This window comes from Emydura macquarii, unplaced genomic scaffold (genome assembly GCF_026122565.2).
Source record: "Emydura macquarii macquarii isolate MOO-44397 ecotype Brisbane River unplaced genomic scaffold, CSIRO-AGI_Emac_v2 contig_2795, whole genome shotgun sequence".
NCBI lineage: Eukaryota > Metazoa > Chordata > Testudines > Chelidae > Emydura > Emydura macquarii.
In genome coordinates, this window is record NW_027132932.1 from 4,887,028 (window position 1) to 4,905,498 (window position 18,471).

At 43.7% G+C, this 18,471-nt stretch overlaps 1 protein-coding gene across 4 annotated transcripts in view; it reads right to left on the minus strand.

Moving 5' to 3' along the window:
* KRCC1 (lysine rich coiled-coil 1) overlaps positions 1–1,303 on the minus strand; it is a 42,420-nt gene extending 41,117 nt beyond the window's left edge. For 3 of the 4 annotated variants that reach the window (XM_067567608.1, XM_067567609.1, XM_067567607.1), the window contains exon 1: positions 1,116–1,303. In XM_067567608.1, the coding sequence (XP_067423709.1) occupies positions 1,116–1,266 (151 nt within the window). In that variant the 5' untranslated portion in view covers positions 1,267–1,303. The remainder of the gene's footprint in view (positions 1–1,115) is intronic. The other variant, XM_067567611.1, reaches the window with a different exon arrangement.
* Positions 1,304–18,471: the final 17,168 nt, after the last annotated feature.

Genomic DNA, 18,471 nt, shown 5'->3' on the forward strand with positions numbered 1-18,471 from the left:
AAAAAGACTAGGACTGCTCATCTTAAAAAGAGGGATGACTAAAAGGGAGGGGACAAGATAGTGGTCTATAAAATCATGTCTCCTGTTGAGAAAGTGAGCAGGGAGCGTTTCACATAACTTCATTAGATTAACCCTGGTTCTTGTGTTAACAGGCAGCAGGTTTAAAACAAATATAAGGAAGTACTTCCTCATATAATGCACAGCTAACCCGTGGAACTCACTGCCAGAGGATATTGTGAAGACTAGAACTATAACTGGGCTCCAAAAAGAATTGGATACATTCATGGAGAATAGGTCCATCAATGGCTATTAGCGAAGATGGTCAGGGACATAACCTCATGCTCCGGGTGTCCCTAGCCACTGACTGCCAAAAATTGGAACTGGACAACACGGGATGGATCGCTCTAAATGACCCTGTTCTGTTCACTCCCTCTGAAGCCTCTAGCATTGGTCACTGTCAGAAGACAGGATACGGCCAAACAGCCCATTGGGGTGACCCAACATGGCTGGTCTCATGTTCAACAACCCCTGCTCCAGCCTCCCCTCCAATATCTCCTCCTCCTCCCTCCCCTCCTTCAACACCCGGACCATTTTATCACTACAGCACCCAGCAGTGTCAGCCACTCTAACTCCGCCGTGACCCCCCCCCACCCGTCTCCTCCCCCTCCCCCGTGCACCCCTCCCTCAATGTAGCCTCCCTATCTTGGCCGGTGCAGCCCCCATCTCCCCAGGGACCCTCCCCCATCTCCTCCCCCACCCCACTGCAGCCCCCCCATGACCCTCATCTCCCTTCCCCCACTGCAGCCCCCCCGTGACCCCCAATGTAGCCTCCCTACCTCCCCCACTGCAGCCCCCATCTCCTCAGTGACCCTCCCCCATGACCCTCCCCCATCTCCTCCCCCTCCCCACTGCAGCCCCCCCCCCCGTGATCTCCCGCCTCCCTTCCCCCACTGCAGCCCCCTCCTTGCGCTCCCGTCCATACGCACGGGCCCTGTCACGCGCCCAGCCCGGCTCCCCGTCCCCGTCCTCGCTCTGCCCAGGGCGGCCGTTCCCCGCCGGACTCCGGCCCCGTCCTGTGGGGGGCAGGGAGGGCGCCCGGCCGGCCCCTCACTCACCTTCTCTCTGGGCAGTGGGCGCGGGGCGCGGCGGGGCCCTACCCCTACCTCCCGCCTCCCCCCCCGCGGGGACCGCCGCCATAGGTGAGCCGGTGGGGCGGCCGCTCCCCGCCACCAGCTGCGCAGCGATGGCGGCGCCCCGCCCGGCCATCTTAGAGCGAGCGCGCCTGCGCCGACCAGACCCAGCCCAGCCGGTGGGAGGGAGGGGCCTCGAGCGCCAGCGGCTGCCTAGGCCACCTTAAAAATCAAACCTCGCCCAGCCCCCCTAACGACAGCCTGGTCCGCCTCCCGGCTTAAAGAGAGGCTGGGCCACCTTAAGCAGCCCCGAGCCCCCTTAAAGACAGGCTGGGCCACCTTAACGAGCACTGAGTCTGCTCACAGAGACCCGGGTCCATCTTAACCAGCCCTCAGTCCCCTTAAAAGGACCAGTCCAGTCCTCCTTAAATAGTGGAGCACGTGACAATTACAGGTGCCCTCCCCTAGTCAGAAGAGCCCAGCCCAATGAGACTTTGGCCCCAGAGGGGGCAGGTCCCAGCGTGCCACGCCCCCTCCTGCAGGCAGGGTCACCAGGTAGTGCCATCATGGTGACACCCTGGGTACCAGACCCCCTAGGGCCTTGGGCAGCGGAGGAGAGCGGTTGCAGGCTGTGCTGTGGCGCTCTGTGCTCTGCCTTCCAGGGGCAGGGCGGGGGATCACGCTTTGCCTACACCTGCTCTGCTCTGCTCTGCTCTGCTCTGGGGGTCTTGGGTTGGCTCTGGGTGCCCTCGATGGCTGACTGCCTCTAGGACGGGCCACCCAGCTTCCCTTGTAATGGAAAGGCGCACAGGAGACCTGCAGTCCTGCACACCCCACCTGTTCGAAACTCACGAGTCCCATCGTCATGCCCCACGGCAGTGCCACTCGCTGAAATCTGGCCCCGCGGCCCCTGCCTCACAAGTCCGACAGCAGGGCTGGGGGTCAAACCTGAGTGGCGCTGTGTGATCCCGCACGTGCTGGGTTGCAATGCCTCTTACTGATGTTTGCCCCCACAGCCTCTCAGTGCCATGGGCCAAACCTGAGTGACACAGGTCGCAACACCTGGAGAGGGGAGCTGGGCCCAACCCCATAGGATAGGAACCACTACGGTGAGGTGAGAGTGAGGACGGCTCACTCTCCAACCCCCACTCCTTTCCTGGGGCCTGCGCTCAATGGTAATTTTTTGGAAGGGTGGGAGGCCTCAGTTTCAGATTTTACCCTGGGCCCCCAAAATCCTCTGTGCGGGCCTGCCTTAGAACTAAGGGGACAGTAATAAGGCTCCTCCTATAATACTGCTTTCCTCTGCAGCTGATAACAGGGATCAAATGTATTCTAACCTCCCACAATCATCTTTTGAGGTACCCAACTTCTGTTGATTTCCCAGAGGAAGATTAATATACAAATACCTCTGCATGGCATGCAATGTTACAGGCTCATCCAGTCGTGAGTATTCTGGAAAATGAAGGGAATTCAAAATTGCTTCAAATTAAATTATATAGAAAGTATAGTATGTACTAGAGATGGTCCTGACCTACAAAATGCAGACCTGTGCTTGGATCTGGATTTTGAACACTACAAAGATGTGGGGTGTCGACTGGGTTCATGACAGAGGTAGGTGATCAATCCCGAATGTGGATCTGGATTCCTCACTTCCAGCCTGTCCTCTTTTCTCGAGGACATGCTGCCTCCATGAGATTCAAAGAATTTCAGGACTGTTGTAATGAGTCCCCTGAGATTTTCCTTTGCCATTTGCTCACTCATAACTACAGACTCAAGTTTCATAGTTAATGATATATTACTTATCAATTCTATGAGCCACTTCAACATTGATAATTCAGCTGTTATGTTGGTGAGCTACTAGTGTGTAATTGATAAAATGATAATGGACAGCAGATGGTGCTATTTTTTTATTGTTATAAGGGCAAGAGCTAGAGGGAATTTTCCATCAGAAAATGGCAATTACAGTAGTTGAAAGCAAAATGTTTCAATGGAAACGTTGATTTTGCTGAAAATTCATTTAGAAAGAAAAATCTAAATAAAGCATTTCAAACCCTCCATTTTAATCTTTTTGGAACGGAACATTTTGATTGTCCAGTTAAAAATGACTGTCAATGTATGAAATATTTATAGTATGTAATATATAATGAAAAAGTTGAAATTGGAATGAAATATTTTTATTTTACACGCAGCAAAATGTTTCAATCAACCTGAAATAATTGTTTTTGTTTGGAATTTTTTTTTTCACTGAAAATTTCAAATTTTTGCTTTCATTTCATTTTGGAATGGGAAAAAAATTCCGAATGATAAGGTTAGAGCTATCTGAAGCTTCAGAAAAGCTGAATCTTCTATGGGTATCTTCTTATTAATATTGGAATTTTAATTATATATTGTTACATTGCAGCATCATCACTGAGTGGTAAACTTGTGCAACCTCTGATCGACAGCAGAGAAATCTTGCTGCTCACACAAACTCAAAAGCTGATCTTTTTTGAGCTGTTCATAATTCATGTTTGGTATCTGAGGACCCAAAAAGACTAACAGAGCTGCTATTTACTATCAGTGACCAAGGGAGATGGTGCCACAGATGGTCCACAGACAGTATACATTCACTGTGTTGAGGGTGAGAGATCCAGAGCATTGGAGGCAGACGTCGGAAAAGGCTGCAGTTTCAAGGAAGTCCGATCTAATTGGAACAAAAACTTTTTCAAAATGTTAGAATTTCCTGCAGAACTGGAATTCCAGCTCCAGCAGTGACTTCCTCTTTTACTCTTTTCTTCCATTTTATATGCTTTATGCCTATAGTTTGGTAATATATATAGTAGATCAAGCTATATTATTTGATACAGTTGATCATATGGTATAATTTTATCACTAGATAAAATAAATCTTAAAGGTGTTAAGAAACTATATCAGAAAATTAAAGCTACTTAAAGGCATTGTGTATCAGCCTCGTTCAGTGTGGGGGAAGTTTTGTTGCCTTGGCAACCTGACCACAAAATATTGCAAATAGTTCAAACCATGCCATCTTTTTTAAATAGAAATGTGATCCATACGATATGTACAATCAATCTTTAACAAAGGTCTATGTACAAGCTATTTATTTTGTATTAAAGAAGCTGATATGTTCAAATGGTATGTTGAAAAGCCAATGTGAAGTGTCAGTCTTTAAGATGAATCATCCAAAATGCTTTAAGAACGAAATGACCATAAAGCCTGATTAACTGTATGATTAGAGAGACAAGGTGGGTGAGGTAATATCTTTTATTGGACTAAGTTCTGTTGGTGAGAGAGACAAGCTTTCGAGATCACACAGAGCTGCTCTTCTTCAGGTCTTTGTTTCCGTTTCAGATGGCAAAATTCAGTATCTTCCATTGTTGTATTCAGTGTCGTAGGTGTGTTGGTTCCAAGATATTAGAGAGACAAAGCGTGTGAGTAATGTCTTTTATTGAACCAACTTCTATTGGTGCGAGAGACAAACTTTCAAACTTACACAGAGCTCTTCTTCTGAGCTCTCCTGGAAAGAGTATGGACCCTACAGGTATTGTGCCTCAGGGGACACTGAGTCTCCAGGAGCAGATTGCTTACGTACTGGAGGAAAACTAAGCCTTACAGGCCACAATGGACTATTTTTGGGTGGAAAACTGCACCTCTGAGAACACATCTCATGATCGCAAGCAGGAATGTCTCCTGCAGCCCCATGGCACATGCTGCCTTCAAGACCTGAACCCACGGTACCATTATCAGAGCGCTATGACAGAACTTGTGGCAAGTTTAGGGGTTTCATGAACCAGGACAGGCTCCATTTCCTGCTATGGCCCAGTGCCTACCAGATGAACCAGGGAAAGGTGAGACTGGTCATCAGCCTTCTAACAGGTGAGGTCCTGGACTGGGTGTCCCATCTGCTACTGCAGGATCACCCCATACTGGCCAGTTGGGACACCTTCCTGTGATAGTCTTCGACAACTCACACCGAGCTCACACTGTGGAGGTGGCCATACAGAGACTCCTCCAGGCCTCAGGGTGGGCTGTAATGCATGCAGCCTGCTTCCAATGGCTTGGAATGAGCTGGCCCAGCCACACTAATGGTCTTGGTCACACTGTCTTGGTCTCAGCAAGGAAATGAAAGATGAACTTGCCCATGTGGTGCCTCCTGCAGATCTAGAAGCATTTACTGAGCTGTGCCTCCAAATAGACACCAGACTTAGTGAGTGGCGAATTGAGAGGAAAGGGGTTCCACCCTGCCTCCAGGCCCACATACAACCCCTGGAAAGGCCACTTTACCCGAGCTTATGCAGGTGGACATGGGCTGGACCCAATTGGACCTTTCCAAATGGGAACACCAACGGCATAAAACGTGTGTTTCTTCTGTGACGGCACTAGCCACATGGTGTCCATCTGTCCTGCCAGGTCCCTAAACCACGTGGTTCCAGGGAAATGACCTTGCCCAGTCTTAGCCTAGGCAACATCGAGAAAACTCCACCAAACCCCATTCCAGCCACTGGGTGCCTGATCTTACACATCAAAAATGTCCCTGCACCTACAACTTCGGCTTCATTATGGGCACACTCCTGAAGAAATCAGAGCCTTCCAGAGAGCACATCTGGACAAGCGCAGTCCTTTGGCACCCTTAGGTCACCATTGTCATGCCCCCAGTATCAAACCTAGGCCTGTCAAATCCCTGGTCAGCAGATTTAGCTACTGTGCCATGGCAATGTACTGAACGGCTACCCCTGACCTTCATGCTAAAGGTTTATAGCTCGCAGCCCCAGGCCTCTGATTGGATGAACAGGCAGCACTCTCATTGGGTGCCTGGACTATATCAAGGCGCCAAAAGGAAGAAGCAGCTGTCTGAGCAACAGACTCATGCCTGCAGGTTGTGTCACAGACCCACCTTGCTCAGCTGCTTTGCCTGACTCTGCCTTGCAGCCTCCTCTCTCTTCACATCCCCAACCCACTGATCTGGCCCCTCGAATTGGATCTTCCGGTTACTGACCCCTGTGAGAACTCTGACCATTGCCCCGGACTGCCTCGGGTACAGATTGACCTGCTGGCCACCTGTGCATACTCGATTACTGCTCTGGGCTGCCCCCTAACCAGCCTCAGCCACTAGGCATTAGAATACCATATCTTCACCTCAAGCATGGGTCATTTTCAGCTTTGTCAAGAAGAGGAATGAGGTCACAGTCACCGTCCCAGACTAGTCCAGCACTAGGATAAAAGTTTGCCTTTGTAAAAAAGATTGTGATAAGGCCCTGAATGAATTGAATTGATTTATTATCTCATGAAAATTGTAACATCCCATGTTGAGTTTTAATTTTTGACATCATCTAGCCTACTTTATTTTGCTTTCTGTAATTGTTGTTTGTTTGAAAAGCTATTTTGGCTCACCTTCCCCCATCTATAAAATAGAGAATTCTACTTTACTACCTCATGATGTTGTGCAGATTGAGGATGTTGCTGCAGACTTTCACATAGGCTTAACTTTAAGCATGTGAATAACTGCATTGATTTTAAAGGTACTAAAGGTTCTTAAAATTAAGTCTTTGCAGGATAAGGGCTTAATTCATTAACATTTCAAACAGGCTTGCACTTGATGTACAAAATCTGTTATCTTGTCTGGTCACAAATTCTGGGTGGAAAGGGAATTGGGGATGAACAATTGAACTCTTTGCTTAGCTTATGTTAGGGACTTGCATATGTGCTTTGAGATCCTTGGATGGAAGGCTGTATAAAAGAACAAGATATTATTTATTACAAATCAAGTCCAACATCATCATCATAACCACCACCACCAATAACTGTTTTCTAAGCACTGACAATGTACCTGGTGCTCTACAAGATACATATATATAAAAGAAAGTCCCTTGTTCTGAAGTGCTATGGCCTAAAAGACAGACAGAAATGGGGTGAAATTCTGACCTTACTCCAGAGATCAGTGGGAACACTCCCACTGACTTCAGTAGGGCCAAGATTTCACCCACCGTGTGCTGGGAAAACCAAAGAAAGGAATAACTTGTGTTATCATTAACTCGCTCTTGGAAACATTGTGCAAGAAGTGAGTAAGGGAGTGGTGGCTAGGTTAATGGGAAGTAAAAATAGATTTTTATCTAGCACAAGTGATGAGCATAGCGCTTTGCAGGGAGTTCTCCACTGCACTGCAGTGTATGTAGGCAGTTGTGCCTGTGTAAAGTTGACATAAATTGAACAGGCCTGTGGGGGAAATCATATCTGATCATGCAATTAAAGACTATCATAATACATGAGCACAAGGGGGAAGAATTAAAGATGGGCAACACAATTGTGGCATATCCTAAGTTTTGCAACTTTAGATGTTGTGTGGAATTAGATGTTGTGTGGAATTTAGATGTTGTGCAGAAACAATAATGGAAAGTTTTAAATCTTGACTGAAAAACAATCTTTGGTAGTTTGCCCTTGTTTGGGTCACTAGAGCCAAGATAATTGTTTGTAGTTTAGCAGCCTAAAGCCTTTTCTTTTGCTGTCACATCAGATCTGACTAGGTTAGACATTCTTCTGTCACCCTAGGAGCTGAGGCCTGAGAAAGGCTGGGCTCCATTAACTCCCGATGATGATTACTCCGGTTCTGCAGGAAATTCCCAAATAGCGATTCAGGAGCTTGAGTCCATGGGAGCTGAGGACACCTAGCAGGACTGAACTCTTAAATATGCTGTGTTGTTCTAGCCATGTTGGTCCCAGGATATCAGACACATATGGTGGGTGAGGTAATATCTCTTACGTGGCCATTCTAGAACCTGCAGCTCCTGGTGGGGCGGGAGAGCCAGAGGCAAATCAGCCCTTTGTTTTGGCTGATCTGCCAATTCAAAGAGGTGAATTGTTGTTTTTTTAAAAATCATATCATCTGAAAATTGGTCTAAACATGAAAAATAAATATTTCTTCTTGTTGGGAGCAAAGATGCTGTAAACCTAGAATTAATTACACTAGCATCATTGACACAAATATTAGTGCAGGAATAAAATTCCTTAAAATGATAAGAAGACTAAAGCTTTCAGGGTGGCATTTTGTTAACTGAAAACTTCTTTTTGACCCACCTTTAAAAAAACCCATACGGTTTAGGCTACATGTTGGTATAAATATAACCACCTCCAATACACTCCACAGCTCACTTCTGTACATTCAAGTCCTTAGGGCAACTGTGTGCCCTACAGCCATTGGGTTTTTTTCTTTATTACATGATTACTTTTTCCAGTACATTAAATACAACAGTATGGTATCTGAAGTAGTTCCTGATATTTGAAGAGAGAAGGAAATAGCTGGAATACAAATGATTGAAAGGTGAGACCTATATTGTTGTTGTTATTATTATTGTTATTATTTCATTCTATTCATTTATAGAGCAACCATCCCCATAGCATCTGGGCACCCTGGGTGAAATTTAGATCAAGACAGTACAGCTTTTTGACTGCTTTCTCATTATATATGAATGATTTTTCCAGTTAAAGTCACGGAAGTATCTTAAACCCCTGTTGTACTGATCCTTGTTTAATTCGAAAAGAACTCCACCTGCTTGCAGTTTTACTCTGTGCCTAACAGCACAAAAGAAATGCCTGTCATACTTTTAGTAATTTATATAGTGCTGGGAATGTACACAGTGCCTTCCTCATGCCAGCCAGGGCACAAGAACTTGTAGCTGCTGTGAAGAATGTTGAGTCTAAAGCATCCCAGGGGAAAAAAAAAATCAAGGAGAAAGAAAAATACCTTGAAAATGTGACACCTTGAAACTGTCCTTTTAAGTTATACTGTAAATTACATTGTTGTCCCACTTGGGCTTCTGTGGCATTACTGAAAAAGTAGAAGCTTTGCTTACACCAGATGGTCACCAATGGTTAAGTACAGGCTGCAGACTCTGAGATTGTATCAGTTTAGTTAATGTTTGCAGGAGTGTAATTAACAGAGTTTTGCTAGAGCGCGTGCCACCTCCATTTGGAAAAGAGCCAAAGAGCCCGATTCTTCACTGGCTTGCCACTTGTATAGTCATTTACAGCAATGCCAAGTTGGTGCGAACTGCTACCATTGCATGACTCTCCACTCACTCAGAGCATGGGATGTTTACATGTATTTTGCACTCACTCTCCGCAAGTGTAAATGACTACACAAGGGGCAAGGTAATGGAAGATCGGGACCCACAACTAGGGTGAACAGATAGCAAGTATGAAAAATCGGGACAGAGAATGAGGGGTAGTAGGCACCTATATAAGACAAAGCCCCGACTATTGGGGATTTTTAAAAAAAGGCTAAAACATTTATATGAATACTGAAACCATCTGCAGCTCCAATAGGTAGGATTTTTTTTAAATGGAGGCCTAAAACCTCAAGACATGAGCAAACCACAATGGGCTTGTGTTAGGAAGAAAATCTCATCAGCGGGTGAGTTATTTCATAATTGTCCACTACAGTGGCAGAGGCTACTCTGTAGCATGTCATAGTGGCCATTGTCAGAGATAGGATAGTGGAATATTTGGATAGTGGAATATCTGATGTGATATGGCAATCACTGTATTCCCTAGATCAGAACTGGACCCAGCACATCAGCCAAAGCACTGAGGTCCTCCTCTAATAAATACACCTTTTAGCCTTCATTAGCTTTCCAATCTCTGCACTTCCCGACTTATTTCCCTTCATTCCTTTTTATTCTTTCCTTCATATCTGTCTTGCGGCAAGCTGGATGACACAAGCAGGATTCTCATGGGAGCAGACAGAGTGGTTTCTCAGGCAACAGTACATGGACAGGTATAGAACCACAAACTGAAATGTTTAAAGGGTATTAAGAATATTGAACCCCCTAGGTGTCTCTAAATACCACATCCAAAATATTCTGATGGTGAGCCTTGTACCACCCATGATGAAATCCTTAGGAGGGAGTGAACGGGCCAGGGAAATGCTGTGGGATTTTCCTTATGATGTTTCTGGCAAATTCTCCTTTGAGAGGAGGGGTTTGGAGAGGCTCAGAGAAGGTGGGAGTCATGTACTCCAAGCCCCAGAGATGTGTGGGAACAGGAATCTCTTGTTCAGTGGAGTTCTGTCCTCCAGTCTTGTGGTGATCAGTGTTAAACATTATCTAGCTAATCTATCTAGGCCAGATCACCCTCTGCTGTAAATCGGTGCAGCTCCAACAAAGTCAATGGTGCTCTGTCACCATTTGTACCATTTCATCATCTTGTCTGATTCTTTTCCCACGGAGGCATTAGAAGCAGAAGCCACTTTTCTAGGATTCTGTTTTTTAAAAGTGGACAATTCTGGGGCACTAATTGCCTCGTGGGGTTTGTCTAGGATTAGATGATTAACAATGGGGGTTCTTGCCCACAAGCTGTCACAGTTACAGGGTAAGTGTCACAATTCAAGACAGATAAGGATAAATTGGAGAGGGTTCAGAAATGATTAGAGGATTAGAAAGTGATAGACTCAAAGAGCTCGATCTATTTCTCTTAACAAAGAGAAGATTAAGGGTGACTTGATTAAAGTCTATAGGTATCTACATGGGGAACAAATATTTAATAATGAGCTCTTCAGTCTAGCAGAGAAAGGTATAACAGGATCCAATGGCTGGAATTTGAAGCTAAACGAATTGTCTGGAAATAATGTCTAAATTTTTAAATGGTTAGAGTAATGAACCATTGGAACAATTTATCAAGGGTCACGGTGGATTCTCCATCACTGACAGTTTTTAAATCGTGGCGGGATGTTTTTCTAAAAGATCTGCTCTAGGAATTATTTTGGGGAAGTTCTATGGCCGGTGCTATCCAGGAGGTCAGAATAGATGATTACAAAAGGTCCTTTCTGGCCTTGGAATGTATGGAACCTTCAACCCCTCTCCAGTCTCTCTTGAGTTCACCCTCTTCAGATACCAGGATTCTTGCCTTCAATTGCCCTGGTGTGGAATCCATTGATTCTTCCACTTAGACTGGGTCACTGGGTCCCTGTTTACCAAACGTGGTAACTCAGCACACTTGTATTTGCTTACCTGCAAATTTTCTCTCAGGAGCTGTGTGAACCAGTGTGAACACAGTGACTCAGAACAGCTTCTTCAAAACAGAATATTATTTCATCTTAGTAGCAGGAACAAGAAAATAGTTCTTTAACACAACAAATAAGCTTCATGCACCTATCTTACCTAAAATTTAGCCTCTTTCTAAAAGTTTAGGCAGCTTTAAGACCCTTCCAAGGCCAAGACCACAAAGCTTGTCTCTGCGTCAGTTTGCTCTCCTTGAACAGTTCCCGGACAGCTCCCTCCCTTTGTTCTTCAGGGACAGTCTGTAAATGGTGCAGATAAAAAGGATGAATGGCTTCAAACAACATTATTTTTTCAGGTGAAGAAGCAAGAGAGGTGATTAATACTTTTCAATTTGATGACACAGCAGATGAATTAAAATACAGGTCTTAAAGAATAAATTTGAAGCATACTGTGCACCACGAAGATATGATGTATGAGAAGCACACATTTTTCACCAGAATTCTAGCAAGTGGGGAGAGTATAGACCAATACATGGTTGATTTAAAATTGGCAGCACAAATTTGAAGAACTGTGTGAATTGCTCATTAAAGAGCGCATTTTTGTGTGTGGTATCACATCAGACAAAGCACAAGCTAGGTTGTTGAGGAAGAATAATTTAATCCTTGAACATGCTGTGGACATATGTCATGCAGATGAAATGACTGCAAAACAATTGAAAGGGCTGGGTGAACTGGAAAAACATGTCCACAGACTGCAGCGTAAGTCCGCCTTGAGTAAGCACCCAGACATAGTCATGGACTGTGTGGAATCACAGAATTAATCATAGAATTGATTATAGAATGCCTGGCCTGAAATTAATTATAGAGGGCCTGGCTGAAACTGGGTAGCCTGAACTGTGATGGAAGCCCTCAGGTTAAATCACTGACAGGATGCCCCAAACTGAGACTGAGATAAAGATGCTAAAATCCCACAGGATGTCTCAGGACCACCATTTAAATGCAAACTCCTTTTGTGAACTCTAGCCCTTTTGATGTCTGTAAACCGACATCTCCTGTTCTGATAAGTACCAGTACCTGCCCCCCCTTTGTCTTACCGGCCCCATAGAAACTCACTCCATACAATTTAGCATTTGAACAAGTATTGTGTCACCACCCATCTTCGGGAGTTAGCCAGGGTCCCTGATAACCACATTGTATAATTAAGTGACTCTTTGGTCTTTCCTGTGAAAACATCTGGCGTACCCCATTGTACATATAATTGTCTTTCCTGTTAAGTATAATTCCACTATACGATCAACATGTAAATGAACCTAAGCAACCCCTATGTAAGTCTTTTGTATCTGGTAGCCAGGTGAAGTACATTTGCCCAGCATCCAGACATGCTGCTTGACTTCCCTATAGCCACCTGGGTTTTCCCTATGGCTATAGTATTCCCCATAGCTATGGTTATGTGATTGTGTGTGTGTCACAATTAAAGCTGCACCCGATCCAACTTTAAAATGTAGCAGTGTGACTTTATTTTTCCTCGACAACTGGAAGGCATTCTGCTGCTAACAAAAGCCTGCAATCATAAGTGGTGAAAAAAGAACAGTCAGAAGCAACTGACTTATAAATGCAGTCACAGCCATGCTTTAAGAAAATATCCATATATGCAAGAAATGCCAAAAATGTGGCAAACAATCTTTTTATCAAAATGTGCAACTTGGCAAGGGAGAAGTCCTAGGGCAACGGTTCCCAACCTTTTTGGGTGTGTGCGGATCCCTTTTCAACCTCCAAACATTTTGCAGACCACCGCATGCTACTATTTGTTTTTTTACACTCTGTTTTTATTTGAAATTGTACATTTCCTTGGTACGGATGTTATTATTTTCTTTTCTGTGGACCCCCTGTAGTAGCCTCGCGGACCACCAGGGGTCCTTGGACCACAGATTGGGAACGGCTGTCCTAGGGCAAACTGATGTTTACACTCGCAGAAGCAGATGAACACTCAGGAGGTCTGTTCCTCAGTATGCTGAGTACGGAGCCTCCCAAGGACGAATGGAATATGGATTTGCTCATTAATGATCACAAAATCATGAATTTTGAAACTGATACTGGGGCGCAGACTGGTGTGATGTCTGTGAAGTTATATAATGCTTTTAGGGTCAAATCACTTCCCAGCTCAAGTATCTAGCTGATAATGTACTCAGGGGAAAAACTGCAAGTATGTGGTAAATGCAACTTGGACTGTGAATATCGGGATAAGAAAGCATTTGTGGAATTTCAGTTGGTGGAATCTGACTCACAAGTCATATTGGGCTTTTACAGGCTCTGACAAGTTTAAACTTAGTGCAAAGAGTCGGTATGGTAAAGGATGAAGCATAATGTGACTGTAATATATTTAAAGAATACAAGAATGTATTGGAATGTTTACGGTGCTTGCCCAGTAAGCACACCATAAATATGAACTCATAAATACCACCTGTAATTCATGTACCCAGTAAAATTTCCATGGCATTAAAGGACAAAGTAGAAAAAAAATTGCACCACATAGAACAGTTGCAAGTAATAAAAGTGCAAGAACCTACAAAATGGGTCAATTCTATAGTATATGTAGTCAAACCAGGTTGAAATGAAATAAGAATATTCTTGGATCCAAGAGGTATGAATAAAGCAATATAAAAGGAACATGTTCAGTTGCTGATATTAGAAGAGATCACCAGCAAGTTAGCAAAAGCTGCAATTTTCATTGTCTTGTCTGTAGTGGATTTGGGCAAATACAGCTTGTGATGGGGTGTCCACCCCACCCAGGACTGGAAGAGGTTAAAAGGTGGCCAGGTAGTCTCATTAACTCCACAGGCTGCACCTGGAGGAAAAGCCAGGGAGAAGGGAATTGATTGCAAGAGTAGGTTCAGCTGTGTAGGAGGAGGCAGGACCCATAAAGCCAGGAAGCTGGCCACAGATGGGGCTGCTGCTGTGAAGAGGGAGAAGGGTTTGGAGGCTGCAGGGATGTGTAGGCTGCAGTCACTCCCTGGAAAGAGGGAGAGGGTTTGGAACTGATACGCCTAGAACAAGGAGGGGAACCAGGAGTAAAGGAGGTCAGAAGCAGCCCAGGGAAGGAGCAGTGAGGACTGGGAGAGGAAAGACCAGAACTACTAGATGTAGGGTCCCTGGACTGGAACGCAGAGTAGAGGGCAAGCCCAGGTTCCCCTACCAGCCACTGAGGCAGTGAAAGGGAAGACTGCCTAGGACTGCTGAAGAAAAGACTTTGATCTACCCTGAGGGGGGGGGGGGGAGGAGGAGATGGGACGCTGAGTGACCCGGCCAGAGGGCTGAGTCACGAAGAGGATGGTGCAGTTCTTGGGATGAGAGAGTTGCTGCAGACTGAGAGAGAGACGTGAAACCAGGGGAAGGGGTGTCAGCCTCCAGAGCTTATCCCCAGAGTGTCCAAGAGGAGGCACCAGACAAGCAGCGCATGATGCACCCCATCACACAGCTAGGGGACAAAAGTTCTAGATTCTGTACATTCAACACACCATTCGCAGCTACAGATTCACCAGACTTCCTCTTGGTGTCTGTTCAGCTCCTGAAGTGTACCAAAGAGTGATCCAACAGACATTTAAACGTCTGGAGGATGCTGAATGTTATATAGATGACATACTGATGTAGGAAAACACCAGGCAAAAACGTGATGAAAGGTCTGAGTGAGCTCTAGACAGGTGTTGTGAAAGGAAACTGTGACTGAAGAAATGCAAATGCAAATTGGCCATGACAGAGAGAAAATATTTGGGGCACCACTTAACAAAGGAAGGTCTAAAACATGACAGCTCAAAAATTGCTTCAATAATTGAAATGGGCACACTGACCTGCAAGGGTGAATTGCAAGGGTTTCTTGGAATGGTTTCTTGAGAAATTTGTCCTGCACATGTCAACCGTAACTTGTAAATTAGTCCCCCTTGGGTGTTTCTCCCAGTTGTGGGAACCCTTGGACACACTGCATTGTCTTAGAACTGGCAGTGGGGCTTCATCCTTTCTCGGTCTTATATTTCTTACCCGGGGAAGGGGACCAAAAGGAGAATCAAATGTTCCAATGCAGATTCTTATTTTGGTTGATTATTATTCAAAATACTTAGTCTGCTTGCTTCAGGACATCACAAGTGTATCTGTCGTCAGATATATGGCATGTCTATATTTGCAGAGTATGGCATAACTCAAGAACTCATTAGTGAGAATGGACCACAATTGTATTCCATAGACTAAAAAACTTTTGCAAAGCAATGGGCTTTATTCACAAAACAGTAAGTCTGTTCCTGCAATCAAATGGAATAGCTGAGAGAGCTGAACTCAAGCTGTTAAAAGGATTCTTTAAAAGAAAATCTAGTTTGGATAACACAGATTTCTATTTTAGCCTATTGGATTTCGGAATACACGGATGGGAGATATAGGATCAGCTGCCCAATTCTTCATGAGAAGATGTCTAAAGGCCAGATTGCAGACTTCATCATAGCTGTTGCAATCTAAGCTGATGGAAGGAGACACACAAACTAGCCTAAAATTGAGATGAGCAAAGCTATTTCTTTGACAAAGGGGCAAAGCCTTTATCACCACTGGAAAATGGAGAGATTGTTTGTATTTGGCAGACCAACACACTGTTGAAACAGAGGAAGCAGGGTCTATAGAAGAAACAAAGGGTTTGATGAGCCTTAAAAGAATTGTGCAGGAGGGGAATGGAAACATGGAACAAATAGAAACTATGTCAACATCCAGCTCAGAAATGCAAGCAATACCAGACCAGTTTACTGAATCTCCCGAGTCTCAAGTGGTCTGTTTGAATTCAGGGAAAAAAGCAGGGGGGACATTGGTACTCCTGTTATTATCTCTAAATGCAGAGTGATAAGAAAACCTGCTAGATAAAGTTACTAATTGTTCTAGCCTCTTAAAGATTCAGATTAGAGTTATGGATGCTAAACTAAATTGATATATTTATGTAAAAACAGTTGAAATTCTGTTAATATATTTCTTTTAAAAAAAAATAAAGGGAGATGTAATGATAGTAGGAACTTTGGAATTGGAACCAAAGTTACCCAGAGTGTTGTATGGGGGAAGTATGCGGAGAATCTTATTAGCAGAAGCACTGTGGCTAAGGCATTTGGAGCTAGGCAAGTATCTGTACAGTTCAATAAGATAAGTAAATTTTTCACTGTTACTTAAATCTCCCAGATCTTGTCTTATGTTATAACAGTATCTTGGCAGCAGCTATTACACAAGCCATTAGCACACCTGAATAATCGCAGTAGGGTTCCCACCTCACTGAGGCTTTTATCAGTGGATCAGAAGTAAATACAGTAGAATTTCTGAAGAACTCTTCCAGCAGTGGCTAGGGTTGCCAACACTGTATTTCAAAAATAAGGGACTGTTTGGTTAGCATCCCCGCCCAACCCCTTCTCCCAATATTATCATCGTCACCATTAATAATCATCACCTACATTCACCAGGAGTATTTCTTGCTGCTTTTTGCAGTACTCAGCAACTTCCGATCTTGTTGTATAGAGATTTAAAAAAAAAAAGAGGATGTCCCTTGTAATAAGGGACTGTTGGTAATCCTATGAAAACTTTCAAGGAATTCTAAAGTGAGGGAGCTTTTCTGTCTTTGAGGGTGTTCAGCTGCCCACAGAATCAGGTCTTATGATTTCTGTAAATGCTGGCAAGTCCTTGCTTGGTTTCCCTCACTTACTCTTTCATGTGTTAATGAATATTATGGTTTCTTACTGATTGATATAGTAAATCATGCAGTGACCAAGGAGAGGATGTTTTAAGATGGTTCTTGGAGTCGGGGGGGGGGGGGGGGGTTTCATACGTCTAAGTGAAAGACAGCTGTGGCTCAGTTAATACAAACTTACAGTTCTCCAAAGTGCTTTGAAACCACAGTGATGGGCATTGGTTAAGAACCTGAATAGAAGGATGGCAAAGAATACCAAAAACGATCAGTGCACTCAATGTCTTTTCATTTTCTTCAGCGTGATTGTTAAAAACTGGCATTTAGACCCATAAGAATGCAATGGAAAGAGTATAGTCTGAATATGTGGGGCTAGATTCTGATGTAAAGCAGAGTAATTCAATATAATTACAGCAGTGTAAAGACAGCATAAGTGAAAATTGCATAGTCCATGGGGCAGATTCTATACAATAGAAATCTAGTCTTTTGGGCAGAGACTGTTTTTAATATTGGGTTTCATATGGCAACAAGCAAATTGTTAATGCTCAACAAATAATTGACAATAACCCAGGACAACATTGTAATAAATAAAATTGTTGGAAAAAACCAGTGGATGCTAGTAGACACACTTAAGAACAATATTTTAGCAATGAGTACTAATTTATAACGCACAGTTTTTAACCCATGACAGCCCTGAGGTTTTTTTTAAAAACATCAGTAAGGACCTGGAACAGTTGATTCTGAACTGACCCAGGGACAAAATTTATTCATTTAGTGCATTACCTTGAGGACAATATTTTGGCACTGAGAACCAATTAGTAGCACACTGTCACTAACTCCTTCTGACTCTGATTTATTTATTTTATTTTTAAACACCAGTACGGGCCCAGAACAGTCCATTCTGAAGTTGCTCAGGGGACAAAATTCATTCATCTAGCACAGGGGTTCTCAAATTGGGGGTTTGTCATAACCCATTCGAAACCAATTTTAACACTGTGCCACATCCTGTGCAATAAAACATGATATATTAATTACTATTTGTAGCAGTGTTAGCCTATTGTTGTTGTTTTTGTTGTTGGTAGGAGTAGTAGTTTATACAGTATTTCCATAGTGTCTAAGAAAAAGGGGTAAAAGAGGCTGTATCCTATGTCTGGGTGTAGATATGAAATATTTTACTGGTGAAACCATTTCAAACATATTTTTTGTTTTGTTTTTGTATGGAGCCTTATTTCATAGGTTCTATGCCACAATCTAAATTATTATTTTTTAAATCAAAAATTTTTTCCAACATTGTTAAGAAAAGGGAAAACAATGGAATATAGTGAGGCCCTATTTGTATTTTGTACCAAAGGAAGTGATAAACTAGCTTTATTTTCACAAGTCGGCCTATACTACAGAAGTTTTGGAATTGCTGGTTGCCTGTTATCTGCCACTGTTTGCGCTAATTTTAAACAAACAATGTATCATTCATTAACAGAGCAAAAAAAAAAAAATGCCATAACGTTTCTATTGACATAGTTAGTGCATTGTTTTTTGTGCTATTCAAACACCTTCTGTGCAGAACTAGCAGTGAACCAGTTGAAACAGTAAATAGCCATAAAGAATAATTGAAATCTTGAAAGCTTAATAAAGAGCCATAAAGAATCCTTTGCATAAGG